The 19,595-nt window shown below is 29.1% G+C and overlaps 3 protein-coding genes across 3 annotated transcripts; 1 reads left to right on the top strand and 2 right to left on the bottom strand.

Annotated features, from left to right (window-relative positions):
• Positions 1–225: 225 nt before the first annotated feature.
• Positions 226–3,204, top strand: LOC148300712 (uS5 assembly chaperone PDCD2-like). Its single transcript, XM_088274416.1, has 6 exons — positions 226–562; positions 644–823; positions 1,319–1,468; positions 2,060–2,137; positions 2,430–2,723; positions 2,939–3,204. The coding sequence occupies exons 1-6, from the start codon at positions 377–379 to the stop codon at positions 3,116–3,118; spliced, it is 1,068 nt and encodes a 355-aa protein (XP_088130542.1). The 5' UTR covers positions 226–376; the 3' UTR covers positions 3,119–3,204.
• LOC148300711 (transmembrane protein 242-like) lies at positions 3,195–6,081 on the bottom strand. The gene is made up of 4 exons (XM_088274417.1): positions 5,819–6,081; positions 5,640–5,741; positions 4,387–4,523; positions 3,195–3,460 (listed from the first exon to the last, which is right to left on the bottom strand). The coding sequence occupies exons 1-4, from the start codon at positions 5,883–5,885 to the stop codon at positions 3,311–3,313; spliced, it is 456 nt and encodes a 151-aa protein (XP_088130543.1). The 5' UTR covers positions 5,886–6,081; the 3' UTR covers positions 3,195–3,310.
• A 4,193-nt stretch (positions 6,082–10,274) lies between these two features.
• LOC148300710 (IST1 homolog) lies at positions 10,275–17,992 on the bottom strand. The gene is made up of 7 exons (XM_088274415.1): positions 17,653–17,992; positions 17,339–17,501; positions 15,842–16,070; positions 15,241–15,359; positions 12,793–12,936; positions 12,359–12,418; positions 10,275–10,996 (listed from the first exon to the last, which is right to left on the bottom strand). The coding sequence occupies exons 1-7, from the start codon at positions 17,832–17,834 to the stop codon at positions 10,769–10,771; spliced, it is 1,125 nt and encodes a 374-aa protein (XP_088130541.1). The 5' UTR covers positions 17,835–17,992; the 3' UTR covers positions 10,275–10,768.
• Positions 17,993–19,595: the final 1,603 nt, after the last annotated feature.

Genomic DNA, 19,595 nt, shown 5'->3' with positions numbered 1-19,595 from the left:
TAAATTTATTAATATTTTATGTTACTCGAAATAATAAACTAGCGATAAATATCACTACCACCATTGTTAGTATTATGCCTCTAATACTCTGGAAAATAAAATGCTCACCATGATCCAGAGCAAATAATAAATATTTAAGTGTAGATTGCATTACAGCGCCATGCTACCAGCCTGTTAACTGTCACATTAGTTAGCCTGTTGTGACTGTCAGTGTCAAAACGTGTTGTCTCTGGTCGCCGATCTCTTATTCTCAAATAATTCTTCATTCTTATTCTTATATACATATTAAACTCATATTGTTCTTATCTTGGGACAGAATATAATTGACTTTCTGAATCCGTTTAGATAATAATTTACTGACATTATTTGAAAAACGATGTCATCTAATAATATTCATGTAGACATCGGGTTTGTTGAAGAGTGTGAGGAATGGAAATTAACTCCTCGTTTTTTTCCTAGCAAAGTTGGTGGTAAACCAGCATGGCTTAATTTGAAGGATTTACCTGAACCCATTGATATCCAATGCGGAAAATGTAAAGAACCATGCGTTTTTCTTTGCCAAGTGGGTTTTTTTAATTAAATAATTGTATTATTTCGTTAAACGTAATTCGATATTCATGTGTGATGTTTTTTTTTTCTTTAGATGTATGCACCCATTGATAATAACCCAGAAGCATTTCATCGTACATTATATATGTTTATTTGTAAAAATTCTGCTTGTTGCTCAACAAATAATTCTGGGAATTTTGTAATATTTCGATGTCAACTACAGAGAAATAATGCATTCTATCCTTTTGATCCTCCAATTGAAGATAAAAATGAGGTAAATATGTGTACGATAATGAAAATTAAAAAAAAAGTGAAAATACTGGAAAATATGTAAAGGTACCACCATATGCCAAGATCCAACAACAATATACAGTGGAACCTCTCATAACGAGTAATGCGCATAACAAGCAAGAAAAGTGAAAAAGTCGCTCCCTTAACAAGCGACATTTCGCATTACGAGTTACAGAGAAAGGTCAAGTCCCCTTTTCACGACAACCTGTGAGACGGGACTTCCGCGCCAGTCAAAACAAAAATGTTTCATTTAACGAGTAAGATTCTGGAACTAATTAAGCTAGTTATGAGAGGTTACACTGAATATAATAATTTATCCCTAATGACGTCACTAAAAATAGTGATATGAATATTGAGATTGAAATTATAAAATAATATCAGTTTAAGCTTAACATGACATGACGCAACAGGTCTGTTATTTAAAATTACCTAAAGCAAACTGTGTCGATTAAATATAATGCTATTCATGTCTTTACAGATATTTGATTACAGTAAATGGACGCCCTTGTGTCAACTATGTGGTGCAAAGGGTCCAAATCACTGCGCTAAGTGCAAGAAAACTAAATATTGCAGTAGGTCACATCAAATAATTGATTGGAAAAATGGCCACAGGGAAATCTGCAGCGGAGTAAGATATATGTTCATTTATTTATTTCTATTTTACGGTGAAAGTTCTCACATAAACGCAGGAATTTAAAAAAATCTAGAACAGTATTTTATATGAGCTTCTAAATAAGGCTTAAATCTTGTACATTATATTTCGATAACATTCATTATTTGCATGATAACTGATAACAATAAATATAAAGAAACAATACATTCCGTAGTAAAATAATTGATATTTATAATATTTTGAGTTTGTCTTTGTTTACAAATCTGGGTTTGTTTACTTTGTGTTCCGGCATCTCCTAGTGTGTAAAATATTTTGGAAAGAATATTACATACATTTCTTTAAGGTCTCTGCTAAATAAAAAAAGTTATATAACCATAGATGGTGCTGAGAACTCATGTGCGAAAGAAGGTATCAATTATGACATATATACAACTTTCGATATTTGAGTAGGGTTGTCAGTCTTGGGTAGAATGGTAAAGGTTGCACGTGTATAAAAGTGATCACTTAAACCAGCCTATGACGAGTCGTAAGCCCTGTAAATACCCAGACTTCCATATAATTTTTCAAGTATGTTAAGATGTCAGCATTGATATTTGTTAATTGCAGGAAAACAGTAGCCCTGGGGAAGTCAAAAATTGCTTATTATTTCCACAATGGGAACTCATTATCGATGAAGAAAGTGAGGTAAGATCAGAAATCAATTTTTTTACTGTCTCTTTTTGTTCTGATATTACATAATGGTCGTGACTAACCGGAGCCATTTCGTCGTAACGTAACACGTTGAGATGCGAGCATTCGTATAGTCAGTACTGCGAACCTAGCGCTCCATGCATAGTCGGAGCGCTCACCGCGAGCGACGTTACGACGAAATGCTGCGGTCAGTCCCCACCTTTAAAATAAATGTGGATTAAAACTGTATGAACTATTAGAAATAAAAGAGTAATTACTTAATAATATTTGTTATTTATCCATTCAGGAACCAACTAAAGAAACATCAGAAAAGGAAGAATTAGAATACTTGAATAAGCTCATTGAAGAGAGAAAAGCAGGAACACTGATTGATGAGGATGATACTGAATTAGAACAATATGCAAATAAGGCTGTTGAAGATAAAACATTTGAAAAGTTCAAACAAAGAATAAGTAGAGATCCGGGACAGGTGTTGAGATATAATAGGGGTGGATCTCCACTATGGATTGCCTCCAAACCTATTCCTCCACAAATTCCCAACTGTCCAATTTGCAATTCCGAGAGACAATTTGAATGTCAGGTAATATTTTGCATTCACAAGCAATACATTTTTTGGATTATTGTATTACATACTTCCTTCCTGTATTTCAGCCACTATCGCAGCAATCTTCTTCAAGGCGCTATGGTACTATAGGAGAAAATAATTTCAGATTTACCTGAAAATTTGTGAAAGTCTACATAGACATCCACAAGGTATAAATATAACCATGTACTAATTTATGTTATGTATTTTAGATCATGCCGCAGTTGCTAAATTTTCTTAATTTAGATCTTGGAGTGAATGGTATTGATTGGGGTATATTGGCAATCTACACATGTAAAAATTCTTGCAGTGATTCAGGGCCAGCATACAAAAAAGAATTCATATTTAAACAAGATGTCTCCCAAATTTCTTCACTGAGATTAAATGAATAGTAAAAAATGTGTACATGTTGTTTGTTTGTTGTGAAAACTGACCAGATTTGTATTTTTTTTTAAATAAAACCACAAGTAAGAAAACACTGAACTTATTTATTTAGCAACAAAATAAAAACAGGCACACAGAGCCTACAAGAATAAATATCCCAAAAATAATTAATATTATGTTCCTACATATATAATATTGTTTTACGGTTTAGACTCGGTTTCCTTTCCCCATTCTGTGGAAACGTAATTAAGTAAGTCATTCATCCCACTAAACTCTGTTCTTGACTGTGGGGGGTCATTTTTTGAAATTCGCGGTAATATTTTACCCATTTTCTTTCCAAAATCCTTAAGCTAAAACAAAAATTGTTTTATAGTAAAAGACATTGCTACTGTTAGACGGTAAAATATTTTATTGATTAAATGGTTCTTACGAATGCTTTAAAAAACATATAAAGAAATTATAGAAATATTCCAAATATAATCAGTTAGATATTATAATTAAGGATATGTATAATGGGGAAACATTTGATAACATTTTATTTATGATTTTCTCCATAAATTTATTTACTTTCATAATGAGCTATTAGTATGCCAAGCAAAAATATTGTAAATTTAAAACTGTTAACGTGCCGATTTGTCAAAAATACAATTTTCGACCCTAAGCAATAAAATCCGACCGAGTAGTTAACTAGACCGATGCCGCCAGGATTGAATTATGTTTATGACAATAGTTAAGATACTAAGTACCTTATTGGTATATATAAAACATCCAAGCTTTGTAATGTCAGTAGGTACGTATTATCTATTGTGTATATTCATTTATTTTATGTGGAGCAACAATATATTATTTAATATTGGTGCTTTAATAAAATCTACGATTTAACTTAGTATAGGACAACATAAATACCAGCGTTATTTATTACGAATGTACTGGTTTAAATAACTAAGATAATAAATTGTAATTTTAATAGCATTCAAAAGTATGTATACTAATTATTACATAAAATTTTTAATTATTATTTCGCTTCATTCAGGTTATTGTGGCCTGAAACAAGACAAGACATACCCTTTTTTTCATTCAAATAAAAAATCAATCTTCGAATAAAAAATCTACATATTTTTTAACCTGTATCATCCATTGTAAACTGCCCATTGTACATGCCTGTGTACTCAAGATTGTTTTATTTTTCATCTAAACACACCAAATCGGTGTTAATAAGTTAATATCTTTATTTGATCAGCGATGTAAACACTTCATGTATTTAAATATTTCTTACGTCACTGGCTCCAGAAAGTTTCCATATTCCGTAACATATTAGTGATGTGCCGGTGATGGCATAAAGGCTCCCCCATCCCAGGGCACGCAGAGCGAGGAGAGCTCCAGAGTCCGCCATCTCTGCACTGATTGCCACTCCTGAAACCCTTCCAGGTAAGCTTTAAAACTCGACTACATATGAAGGCATAAAACATTTTAAAAGGCGAGTTAAGCGGTAAGCTAATATGTGCTCATAAAATCAATGCTTAGAATATTAAAAAATTTGTTAATAAAATGCCTATATGTACTATGCAGTGATGGGATTCAAAATTTTCAAGAACCGGTTCGCCTTTTAGGTACTATCCCTACCTCCCCCCTATAAAAAAAAGTTTTTACATTTATTTGTTAATTTGTTTTTTATTCTGCACATAAACAGAACATTCACATAACAACTGAGAATGCTCGATTATAATAGTAGGTACATCGTGGTTCAAGCACATCCAATCATGTACTATCCAATATGCACCCTTTTATAAAAAAACAGCTTCCTTAATCACTATGAGGTATGGAAAAGGCGCTAGATTTTCTATCGCATATTTTTATGTATTAAATATTTCTATCTCCTTCTGGACCTGTGGGAGACCAGCAAGTTATAGAAAGGAAAACATTGTTTACTTGTACATTTTTTGAAGCGCATATCTTTCACAATATTCTTTTTACTGAGTGCAACTAACTGATAACTGAATTTTTCCATTATTTTTTTTCATCTTTCCAACCATTTTTCCTCTTTGTGAGGTTCAAATACTTTGAAAATGTGGCGGACCAAGTAAACCGAGCGTGCTCTGATACATGATTTCAATCGGAATATTGTGTGACAACAAAGGGCCGGTTCGGCGAACTCTAAAAATTTTAGGCATCGCTTCGCTAAAACCGTCAGAATCCCACCACTGAATCTAGGCTTAGGAAAACAAATAATACAGTAGAGCAAAGAGATGCTGCTGATTATCCATGGGACGATTATAAGTAAATTTGATTAACCATGAGAATTGAGAACTCAAAGTATGATTTATTTCGCTTGTGTTTTCATACATATTTCTGGATCTTCAACCCAGTAGACAAAAAAAAACTTAATTCGGAATATAGAGGTGTGCTCCTTGGGCCCAAGTATCCTGCAACTCTAGCAAACACCACTCATAATCGGCGCTTTCATATGGGTTTGATATTTAAGTGGATAAATATGTATAGTATGGGATAGTTCGCGATGAAATTAGTTACCTTTACTAAAATATTGCGGATCTTTTTTCTTTACAGCTGCAATTGTTGCTCCAAATCCGAATATTCCTGACATTCCGGCGACAGTTGTCAAAAATGCTCCAGCTGCAAAGGTTAACGTAAAATTTAATCAAAACGATTATTTTAATACATAATTATTATCGACTCAAAAAGTAACGCGCCTTTTACTCTGAACAATTTATTTTCTTTATCTGTTGATGTTTCGGGAATGACGGCTGTGTCACTCATTTTATTATCATTGTTTCTATACAAATCTAATTAGTTACTTTACTTAATGATTTTGAATAATTTTGTTTCATAATACTTTTGAAATAAAATATTCTTTATTTTTCTTCAAATACTCATTCGAACCCCCGCACGATTTTCATTTTCGCAATAACAGATGACATTTAGTATTGCCACTTAAATATACTACAGTTGATCTATTTTATTTATACAATTCACATGCACCTAAAATTCTAGGTACCTACTTAGGAATTTGTACACCAGGGACGGCGAATGAGGACTCGCGGGTTACGCAGTAACCCGCGTTAGAAATTATATAACCCGCTTAAACTTTTAGATAAGATTATTTTCATTTTTCACTTGTTTGTGTTGGATAGCAGGAAAAGAAGCCTTGGACTATTTTTTTTTTTCAGATTTAGTCACGATTATATCTTCTATTTTCTTAAACGTGGGTTCATTGTTAATTTTAAAAGCATCTTTTACATTATGCCAGTTCCATACAAGTAATTTGAATATATCTTCGAAGTTTAGTAATATATTGTATTTAATTTCACTTAAATTACCAAACAACCGGCATTTTCACTTTATAAGCGATCCATGGAAAAAATTATGAAAACCAGCGCAACATAATTTCTCGTTTTATTGGTCTGAGCTATACTGGAAACGTGTGCAGGAAGTGGTCACAAGAGTGCTGGTGTTGCTCAACTTGACCCACCCACCCCTTATACACCCTAGTCTGAAATCATGACGTATGTATAAAAAAAGTTATGTTTATTTTTTGAAATCCAAACTGGAATTTACCTCGAAAATCACAAAAATGAAACATTGAATTCAATCCGGAGACAGAGAAAGTTATCACAATAAATTGATAATTTACACATGTGGACCATTTGGCACCTTTTGATCGCTGTGCCCATTAAGAAATCGAAAAAAAATGAAAACAGCCAAACTCAACCTATGTGAGCCGCAAAATTGATTTTTTAATAAAATTTGATTAACTTGCAAAAAAAGGTTCGCCATCCCTAGTCTACACTGGACAAAAAAATCCTGTCCTATAGACTCTACAAGACAGGAATCTAACTTTCTTTTTCTAGCGCCCCTTGCCACAATTCCTTGCAATAAATGTGAATCAACAACTTATAATTTATTTGTAGAAATGTAAATTCTTGTAATTGAGGGCGGTGTACACACACACATCTATATATATATATATATATATATATATATATATATATATATATATATATATATATATATATATATATATATATATATATATATATATATATATATATATATATATATATATATATATATATATATATATATATATATATATATATATATATATATATATATATATATATATATATATATATATATATATATATATATATATATATATATATATATATATATATATATATATATATATATATATATATATATATATATATATATATATATATATATATATATATATATATATATATATATATATATATATATATATATATATATATATATATATATATATATATATATATATATATATATATATATATATATATATATATATATATATATATATATATATATATATATATATATATATATATATATATATATATATATATATATATATATATATATATATATATATATATATATATATATATATATATATATATATATATATATATATATATATATATATATATATATATATATATATATATATATATATATATATATATATATATATATATATATATATATATATATATATATATATATATATATATATATATATATATATATATATATATATATATATATATATATATATATATGTATATATATATATATATAAATATATGTATATATATGTATATATATATATATATATATATATATATATATATATATATATATATATATATATATATATATATATGTATATATATATATATATAAATATATGTATATATATGTATATATATATATATATATATATATATATATATATATATATATATATATACATTCTCAGATTCATATAATAATGATAATTATTTGTGATTTTCTAGGTTTACCGATTTAGATTTCACAAAATAAAAAGGGCAATTACTATCTCATAAAATATTTAGGAAAGGGAGATTCAGAAAGCAGTACAATATTACTTTTGAATATTATTTTATTAATAATGTTAATTGACAAACAAAACACACTTGAAGGTCTGCATGTTATTTTTTAATCATAAAAATGCATATTTATATGTATATCAATTCCAAAGCACCAATAAATACAAGTAAGCAACATGATAAAAATATTTATTTTTACATAATTACAGTTACAACTTACCTATATAATTCATAAAAAAATATACATTTTGAATGTAATAATAAATTGTGATAACTGATTTCATTATTTAACATACACAAAATAACATAAAGATCATCCATTTTCAATGCTTAACATTGAAGATGTGCAATTTTTTTAATGCGTTTAAATTTTTAAATATGCAAAACATGTATATTTTTTTTTCCCTCTCCACGAGGGGACGTTCTGACAATTTCCTTCCCTCATCATACAATACAACAAAATGATAGTGAATAAAAAAAGGGCATCATAAAACACTAAGTTGAAATTTGTGTAGAACCTCTCTCAGAATGTTTTTCTTTATTAACTTAAAAAGTGATTAATTAAAAACTAAATTGTGTTAAAAGATTAGTCAAATACATAATAGTACTTGGTGTAGTTAAAGTGCTAAATCTCAATTTTACAGAAGACTTTGAAGAAATAAAATGTACATACAGTCGCGAGCACTCAAACTTTCCAGATTGAAAATATCAGTTTTTTTAATAATATTTTTTGTTGTGATTTCTTGATAGATTTCCAGTCCAAATTATTAAACAACACGGTTAAAAGATGATTTACCAAAAAAATTACCTATTTAGCGATCAAATTTTTTTCTTCATAATTTTATAGTTAATTAGATTTTCGATTTTTTCACTTTTTTTTCATGAAAAAATCGAAAATCTACAAATTAACTATAAAATCATGAAAAAAAAATTTTGGTAGCTAAATAGGCAATTTTTTTGGTACATCGTCTTTAAACAGTGTTGTTTAATAATGTGGAATGAAAATCTATTGAGAAATCACAACAAAAAATATTATTAAAAAAAAAATATATTTTCAGTCTGGAAAGATTTGAGTGTTCGCTACTGTAGGTACTAGAATGATCTTTCTGTAAAAGAGCAATTTTTAAAACTTTATGTGTAGGACATACTAAGTTGTCAATTTTAAAAATTAAAATATTTTGGAATTTATTTTACTTTGCAACATTCCACTTTGCTTAGAGATAAATTTATTATTATTGTTTTATTATAATATTAATAAAGCAATGATAGAATACATACAAAAAATAGTTAATATAATAATTTATTAAAAATCTTATGTTAAATTTAATATATCGATGCCTAAATTATTAAAATAAAAAATTCAAAATAAAATTTATTATTTTATACAATAACTTATCCTCAACATTGTAAAAAAATTAATTGATTTATTCACAAAATACACTAATATACCAGGTCTGTAATCTCAGAATTGCCGTTTGCTTATATGTAGCTAACGTCACATACAAAGGAGCCATTTTCGAAAAAATGTCATAAAATGTTTTTTTTTGTCAAGAATAGTCAGTGTATATAAACAGCAGAAGATTGGAAAATACGTGTCTCACGAATTGGACAAAAGGCAGCAGGAACGATGTCGCAACACCTACGAAGCGCTTAGCGCACGAAACAAAGTGTTTTTTGGATCGAATTGTTACTGGCGAAAAGGTGGATATTTTTCATGAATCCCAAGCGCATGAAATCGTGGGTTGACTCCAGCGAACCAGCGTCATCGGGCGCCAGACTGGATCGCTTCGAAAAAAGACACTGCTGTGTGTTTAGTGTGATAAGAAGGGTGGGATTTACTACGAGCTGATAAAACCAGGAGAAACTGTCAACGGTTAACGCTACAAAAGGCCCGATTACCAACAAAGACAAGTATTCTCTCCACAAAGACACTTACATCTGTCGCACATACCAAATTTCGTTTGCAACTACTTGGAGGCACTCAATTGGGAGGTCCTACCCCACCCACCTTATTCGTTAGACTCAGCCCCTTCTGACTGCCACTTGTTTTCGGCAATGAGCCATGCGCTTACTGAGCAGCACTATAATTGATAAGAAGACGTTTGAGAATAGCTTGACGAATGGTTTGCCTCAAAAACCGAGGACTTTTATTGGCAGGGTATCCATAACTCGCCAGAAAGATGGGAAAAATGTGTAGCTAGCAAGGGCCAACACTTTGAAAAAATCATGTTTTCATTTTCATTAAGTATTTTTGTGTTTTGCTTAGTCAAAAAACAGCAATTCTGAGGTGACCGACCTGGTATCTAAAATTTACAAACTTACAGAAAGATACTGCTTACCTGGCAATGATAAATATATGTACAAATAAACTTTTTGAATATATAAATAATAAGATAAGCATAGAAAACAGCAAAAACCTTTTGACCTTGCATGTGTAGAAACTAATTTTGATAGTGGTAAAATAATAATCAAGGCACTGCACACACCATTTCCATACAGCAGTGATGCCCTTCCTTTCATCAAGTCCTAGATCCAAGAGTCGGAAGTACAGGACTTAACACCTTTCCCTTATATAAGTAAGCATCAAGTTCAAACGCCGCATCAATCTCATGCGGTTCTATGGACCATTATTGGGTTCAGAAAGGTGTCAGACAAATTAATTGTTTGTACATGCAAAGTCAAATGTGTGCCTTTATTATATGTATACTCTATAATATACACATTTAATAAATTTACAAATTATTATTTTTTCTTCTTGAGTTCTTCAAACCTCCTGCTCAAATCATCAAAATCGATATCATCCTTAGGTGCAGTGGGCAGACTGTTATTGCTGCTTCCAGAAGGGACATTAGGGAATAAGTTATCTGAGGGTACATTGGGAAGGTCTGGTAATTCAGGGAAATGTATGTTGGAATATGGATTGTTACCAGGAAACTTCGATCTCGGTTGTGGTTTAGGAGCGTTCGATTTCTGAAAAAAGGCATGTAAGGTTTAATTTTAATGAAAACAATTTCAATACTACTTAAGATAAATAAAATCACATGGCAATATAATAAAGTAATTTCTCATTATCTGCAGATGTTACACAGTGCAGACTAGGTGTCCATTTAAATTAAAGATTGGGTCATTGAGTGATCGTAATTAACCAACTTATTTAATTATTAAGTTGAATTAAATGCTTTTTTTTTTTAAACACCCATCTTAATTTATTTGTTCACTTATACATTATTATGATTTTACAACATCAGGTATTTTTGGCATCGTATATTTATATTAACGTCTGCCTCCATAGTGTAATGGTCAGCACGCTCGGCTACCGTTCTGGAGGTCCCGGGTTCGATTCCCAGGGGGGGGTCAAATAAATATAAGTGATTTACTCACTCTAATATTTATTCCATATTACCCTGGACTTGTACCTGAAGTGGAGGGCTGATCACCTTTCTTTCATGTGTTAACGATCAAGATAACACTGCATTTTTATTATGCTATTCCCTATGCACCATTGGGGTACGGATAAGGGTTTGAAGAAGTATATTAACATTCTTCTATTAAGTTAATATTTTTATTTCAAAAGAAATTATATATTTTTGAATTGCAGAGTCACGAAGTACATAATTTGTCATATTCTGTAAAAGAAAAATTATCAGCAAAATAACTTTTCTATTCAATAAAACAAATCCAATGAATTTAATAAAACTGTAAGTAAATATGTATATACAATATTTGAACTTTGATATTGTCATTAAACTGCACCACCACTATTATTGTTAGTAACCAGAACAAGAAAATGTTACTACAAGATACCTGCCAGGGTCGCATATATAGCTGAGATCAATAGCGAAAATTGTTAATAAATTACAAGCTTAAACATATTACTAAACTGATGTTGGTCCTTTTAAACTCGCTTGATATGACTGCCGTTGTTATGTTTATTACGCAGACATCTTTATTGACTCTTTTAAAAAGAATAACCCGCAAAGCCTTTATTACAGGCTAGTAAGGATAGGGAAGGTAAATGTGAAAAATAAATCACAAAACCAAGAACAATTGAAAATTTGAATTTATTTTGCACTTAGCGGGAATCGAACCCGCGATGCCAGTTCCGCAGCTGAGCGTCTACCCAACTACGCCAAGGCTTGAGATATAAAAATTAAGACATGCTTTAACTACTAACGTTACTAGGGTTAAAATTTCTATACCTAAATTTCTATAGGGTTAAATTGCTGTTTACCTGAAGACAGAGGATGGCATTTGGGCATAATTAATAATATGAGGTATTTAGAATACAAACTGAAATAAATCAAATACAAATATTAATAAATATAAACAAACCATCAAATTATCATCAGGACTCAAACTGTCATAGGCTGGTGGAAGGTTGTTCATTTCTTCCTAAAAAAAAAAAAAACTTATTTTAATAGATACAGGTCAAAAATAAATACATACATATGTAGAATAACGAATTATAAACAACAATAAAATAGAACAACTTTACAATCTTTACAAGTATACTAGTTCTTTCAATTACTAATTATCTCAGTAGCTTTGGAATACTTCAGAATATATTGTCAGTCTGTGAGATTGCAATTTTTAATAATGGCTTTATAAAAAAAAAACTAAACGTTACTACATTTTCGTTGATTCCAAATCGCTTGTTGATCCTCTTCCACAACACGTTTTCATGAAAGTATTTCAGCAGGTTGATGTTAATATTGTTGGTTTGAAAAGTTGTATAAATGCAATACAGTAGAACCTGAATTAAATACCTGCAAAAACGAAGTGTTGAGGTCCTTAGGTTCAGTTCCAGGAAGAATGTTGTATGTCATGGGAGGGTTCTGGTTAGAAGTGTCAGGCGGAGGCATTACAAACCCACCGGGACCACCGGGATGCTTTTCCATATGGGGCAAGTTCTGTCATGGTATAATTACATTAATGCCAGATGATGGTAGTTTATTAGTGCATACAGAGTTTACTAAACTAACATTCCTTTTTTTTTTCAAATATTGATATAATATATAAAAACAGTCATTAAAAATGTCAATGTGATGTAAATCAATGTAAAGAACAGTGTCCGTCGATGGTTGCTTAGCATTGGAAGGGACAAGGTAGAAAGTGAATTAATTAAAGTCCAGATGTAATTATTTTATTGAAAAACCTTTAAACTGTAAATTATTTTTGTATCTCCTGTATGTTATGTTTATAATCTAATAATTAAAATAAAAATGTTATTAAAAAATAAAAAAAATAATATAAAAATTGTATTAATAATAATAATAAAACCCTTACCGCACCCCAATGGTGCATAGGGCACTGCTTCATATAAACGCAGTGTTATCTCGATCGATTACACATGAAGGAAAGGTGATCAGCCCTCCACTTCAGGTACCAGTCCAGTGTAATATTGAATAAATTTTAGAGTGAAAAAATCACTTATATTTATTAAACCCCCCTAGGAATCGAACCCGGGACCTCCAGAACGGTAGGCGAGCATGCTGACCATTACACTACGGAGGCGGACAAAAATTGTATTAACATGCTAGTATTCGGCTCAACACAGGCCATGCCTAAAGAGCCGTAATACGTATATTAAATGTATGTATGAAATGAAAATGTATATTGAATGTATCTATGTATTATGAAAATAAATAAATAAAATAAATAAATAAATAAATAAATGATGCTCATTGATGCAGACAACTGATTTTTCAGAGCCAATATTCTTTCTCTTAATTGTGAAAAAACTTTATTCATACCTTTTTACAATTCTTACTCGTCAGCCCCTTCATCAAATCTTAATATTGTGTTTCATAATAATTTGTCCGCCTCCGTAGTGTAATGGTCAGTACGCTCGGCTACCGTTCTGGAGGTCCCGGGTTCGATTCCCAGGGGGTCAAATAAATATAAGTGATTTACTCACTCTAATATTTATTCCATATTACCCTGGACTAGTACCTGAAGTGGAGGGCTGATCACCTTTCCTTCATGTGTTAACGATCAAGATAACACTGCGTTTGTATGATGCAGTGCCCTATGCACCATTGGGGTGCGGATAAGGATTTGAATGAATTCATAATAAAAATTGTAACCTTGACATATGTAATAACTGTGTAAAAATGAAAACTGAAAAGTCAACAAAATATTTGGGTTTAGATTTAGATTAGATTATAAACTCAAATGGACCAAGCACATAGAAAAAAATGTAAGCAAACTTAGTTATTTAACATATATTTTCAAATGTTTGTCTAGTTATGTCCATCCTATTTCTATAAAGATATTTCTATTTGCGACTTCCCGTTAAAGGCAAATTATGATAATTTTGAGTGAAACAAATATTGACAATTTTACTGACTGTTTCCAGGGAGCTTGAGTGTTACAGGCTTAATGTTAGAGGTTAATCGTTATGTTACAAGTACAAGGAGTACCAATAAAAAAATTGCTGTCAGAAAACATTTTGATCATTAAAATGTAATTTACATAAAATTATATATTTCAAAAATTGAAAATCAACAATTAGCATGTGAAAATCCGAGAAATCGTAACATATTATTTTTATCTCCTGATGTCATTGCAACCTAAACAGATCTATTGCGATGAACATGATACAAAAAAAGCTCTTAGCGTCTGAACGTCATGAAAATCTAAGAAATGTATGCATATTCTTTTTACATTTTTTTAAAAACATAATTTTTATTCAAAAAGGGGGTCAGTGCCATATAAGGATCACAGTAATCAGTACAAATCTCTTGTGTCAAACATGATGCATGTATATATATGTATTAATTTAAAATCAAACACAGATTTTTTGAGTCTACTAAGTTGTATTTTATTAACAAAAAACACATAAAAAATTATATTGTGACAATTGTTTCGCCTTGTTAGGGCATTATCAAACGAATGTGAAGATCAAATGGACTACGGTCCTTATGTAGCTATACAATTCTTCTTACAGATCTTCACATTCGTTTGATAATGCCCTAACAAGGCGAAACAATTGTCACAATATAATTTTTTATGTGTTTTTTGTTAATAAAATACAACTTAGTAGACTCAAAAAATCTGTGTTTGATTTTAAATTAATACATAAATTAAAATGGGGTTCTACAAATTAAACGCCAAGTCAATACATGATGCATGTACATTATAAAAATGAAAGGAACACATAAATGGAGGAGTGGAAACTGCAAATAAAATAAAAAAGAGTGAAAAGTACTAACCGGATAACTGAAAGGTTGAGGGGGTGGTTGGGGCATACACGGCGGCTGGGGGAAGTCCACAAAGCCAGGAGGCCGAGGGGCCGCATTGGGGCCCAGGTCAATCAGCAGTGCATCCAATCCTACCAAACAGTACAGCATACAACATTAAAGGCTAGATTCAAAAATAGTTTAACACATAATTTAATTTATTTAACATAATATCACTCATAAAAATAATAAAAACACCACAATTTATGCTACAAGGCGTGGTTTTGCATACATATTGTACTATTCAAAAATCCACACTACTTTTTTGTATTTTTGAAAAACAAAAAGGGAAATTCGCATTCATGCGAAAATAAACACTAGTATTAATGGTTTAAGAAAAAATTAAAACATCCAAGACTTAAAGAAGAGGGGGAAAATTATTTTTTTAATAGTGTGTAGGATATTTCAAGAGCTATCTTTCTGAATTTCCATTTAATAACTTACAACACGCCATTATTGTAAAATCACTATATATTTTATTATTAATTGAGTCTTGAGGTATTGGAATTGTTTATCAATAAAATATACCTGTTACATACATAAAATACTTATCATTATAACAATAAAAACTTACCAGTTGGATGCTGGTTTTCATTCATCACTTGAGGATCAGGCTCATAATTAACATTGTAGTTCTTGGATATTTCTATGAGATATTTTTCAATAAGTATTTTAGGAGGACTTTGAACAGATAGTTTATGTTTAAGCTTTTCACTTATGGTATCAACACTCTCCTTTTTGCACGCTTCTGCATAAACTTTTCCATATTTCGCCGTTAGTAACTCGCATACCACTTTGAGTTCCTAAAAAATATTGAAAAGCTTTATAAAACTCTTTTTTTTTACTATTAAATCACTCACATGGCGTCGCTATTTATAAAACATCACACTGTTATTACACAAATCAAAACTACTAGTTTTCACATTATTTTCCCTCTGGAGGCTAACAAGAATTTGAGTTTCTAACAAACATCTTTTTAATAAGTAGACATTAAATCGGTAACTGTTTCTTTTTATTTTATTTTACAGTGAAACTGTTACTACTTTGAGATATATAATTGCAATTAATAACATTATGAATAAAAATAATCGAAGTCTTTGATTGATATATTCACTCAAATAATAATTTAATTTTCAAAAGATATTTGAATGATCAACTCAGTTCAAAAAGTTAGAATTTGACTAGTGATCAAAGTTAAAATAAGTAGTAATTGTGATATCATTGCTTATTATATTTTTTAAATCAGAGCCAGAAACCCTTTTTTTGGTCGTCAACATGAAAGACGTGGGATGCATAATTACGATTTAATGGATTTTTTTTCTTCAGATAAGTCCTTTCTTTTATTCAATTATCTTATAATCTAATAATTTATTTAAATAATGACACGATAATCATTTGATCTTTATTTTTTTTCAATTTATCCCATCATTCATTACATCAAGGGTGGCCAACCCACATCCTGCGGGCCACATGCGGCACGCAGCGCCCTCACGTGAGTCCCGCGGTTATGTATGATGAATATTTTTTTTAAATATAGGGTCCATCAGAATGTATTTCAAATCATATTTAAGTTATTCAAACCAAACAAGTTTCTGTAATTACATGAAATGCATATATTCTGGTGAAAAGAAACTCAAATCTCGCACTGCGTGGCCATTGATAAATTGGTTTCATTTAAATTAAAATTGGTAATATTGTTTAATCTATGTGTCATTATTTATAATTTTGATTGTTAAAATTGATAACAATGTTTATTACTATACAGATACATTTTTCGTTGCTTCCATGTGTGTTTTCTTCTTACATCTGGTCGTAGTAATGTTTAGTTTGCACAATCTCATTACCTCGGCATTATAATTATTTAGAATACTTACAAAAAACATCAATAAGTATGAATTTCATTGTGGTTTTTTTTTAATTATTACTGTCTGTATTCGGCAATTAAGAAAATGTTAGGTCATCGATGCAGCCCGGGGTGCAATTTGGGATGGCCAGGCTTGCGTAAGACAATAGTGCAAATATACAATTATTATACTATCTACCATTTGGAAAACACTAATCTGAATACTACCTGGATATCAGTTTGCATTCTTGGAGCAACCCATATGAGACTTGAAATAGCTTCAGCCAGACCTTCATCCAATTCAGTCATCTGTGTGATGAGACCAAAACGTGCCAAGAGAAGGTCGCAATACATTTCAACAATTTCCATTGCCTCCACCATATAGTCTTCCCTACAACAAATTACACATACATGTATTTACTTAGTTATTCTTTCTGAAATGATAACCTGAGCAACTTGGATGGTGGCCAAATATGTTAGCTTCTACACCTAAGGTAAACTTAATACGAAAATGATACTCTTATCATAAGTTATTATCTTACCTGATGATGTGTTCTACGCGGATTTTAGCGCGTTCGACCTTTTCGCCTTGTATATAGTCAGCTATTTCTTTTCTGGATTTTTGGGTCAATTCTGTTTTCTTTTTTTCTATTAACTTCAAGCGATTTATCGCTAATCTTAAATGCGTTTTTAACTTCGTGTAATTAGGTCCACTGGAAAACATTTTGTTGTTTTTGTACTTTACGAATTTAAAAATAACTATAGTACTTGATTTATCCTTTTAGAATGGTTTAATATTAATAACTTAATATGAAATAATTAAAAAATGACTCATTGATTAAAACAATCTGTACACTCCTATATTCTGTATATTCGACCTCCGTTTTTGACAGTAATGGTAAATTGGAAGTTTGACCATATTTTTTCTATGGACTAACTCAGTGGTGGCGGTTGTGTTTTGATATTCTAAAAAAAAAATTCCCATAACCTATTGTAGTTTTAGTTTTCTGGGTGATTTGAAGTAGGTTTTTTTTATTACTTAGATAACATTTTTAAGATCGTATTCTGTAATTTTTTCCGTGTATTCGCTACCCACCGTCAAGGTAACAATTATATCTTCATTATAATTTTTTATATGCCGACCATCTAAGCATTTACATTTCAGCGGATTCTAGTTCCATAAAAACTAGTGTAGTGATATGATACGTATAAATTTTCAGGCGTATTATAAGTAATATATATTTAAAAAAAAAAAATAAAAAAAAAAAAAAAATATATATATATATATATATATATATATATATATATATATATATATATATATATATATATATATATATATATATATATATATATATATATATATATATATATATATATATATATATATATATATATATATATATATATATATATATATATATATATATATATATATATATATATATAAATATATATATATATGTTTATATATAAAAATATATATTTATATAAATATAAATATATATATATATATATATATATATATATATATATATATATATATATATATATATATATATATATATATATATATATATATATATATATATATATATATATATATATATATATATATATATATATATATATATATATATATATATATATATATATATATATATATATATATATATATATATATATATATATATATATATATATATATATATATATATATATATATATATTATACATATATATATATATATATATATATATATATATATATATATATATATATATATATATATATATATATATATATATATATATATATATATATATATATATATATATATATATATATATATATAAATATATATATATATATGTTTATATATAAAAATATATATTTATATAAATATAAATATATATATATATATATATATATATATATATATATATATATATATATATATATATATATATATATATATATATATATATATATATATATATATATATATATATATATATATATATATATATATATATATATATATATAAATATATATATATATATATATATATATTATTTAAGGATATATCAAGATAACACTGCATCAATACGATGCAGTGCCCTATGCACCATTAGTTGCGGATAAGGGTTAGAAGAAGATTTGAGATCTAACATATCGTCAAATCTTAATTCATGTACATTATATGGATCACTCTTTCTTGATTTTTACATATTTTCATCAATAATTTACCTCTACTGGCCATTTGACTTTGAATTTATTCACTTTGTTATCTAGAAACATTTAAATGTCAAATGTTTAATACGGAACTATAAATAACTTCATGGCGTTGAAAATTGTTACAACAGGCAATAATGTCCAAGTGCCACTTGGTCACTTTTGCTCGTAAAGAAAATGAACATCAATGCAGTTAGTCATTTTTAACAAGTAAAAATATTACACTTCCAAGTTAAAAATCGCTCTGG

This window comes from Brachycentrus maculatus, unplaced genomic scaffold, assembly GCF_059751285.1.
Source record: "Brachycentrus maculatus isolate JH-2025_06_01 unplaced genomic scaffold, ASM5975128v1 h1tg000667l, whole genome shotgun sequence".
Classification (NCBI taxonomy): domain Eukaryota; kingdom Metazoa; phylum Arthropoda; class Insecta; order Trichoptera; family Brachycentridae; genus Brachycentrus; species Brachycentrus maculatus.
The sequence above is the reverse complement of the archived record's forward strand: the minus strand, read 5'-3'. Positions and strand labels throughout refer to the sequence as shown.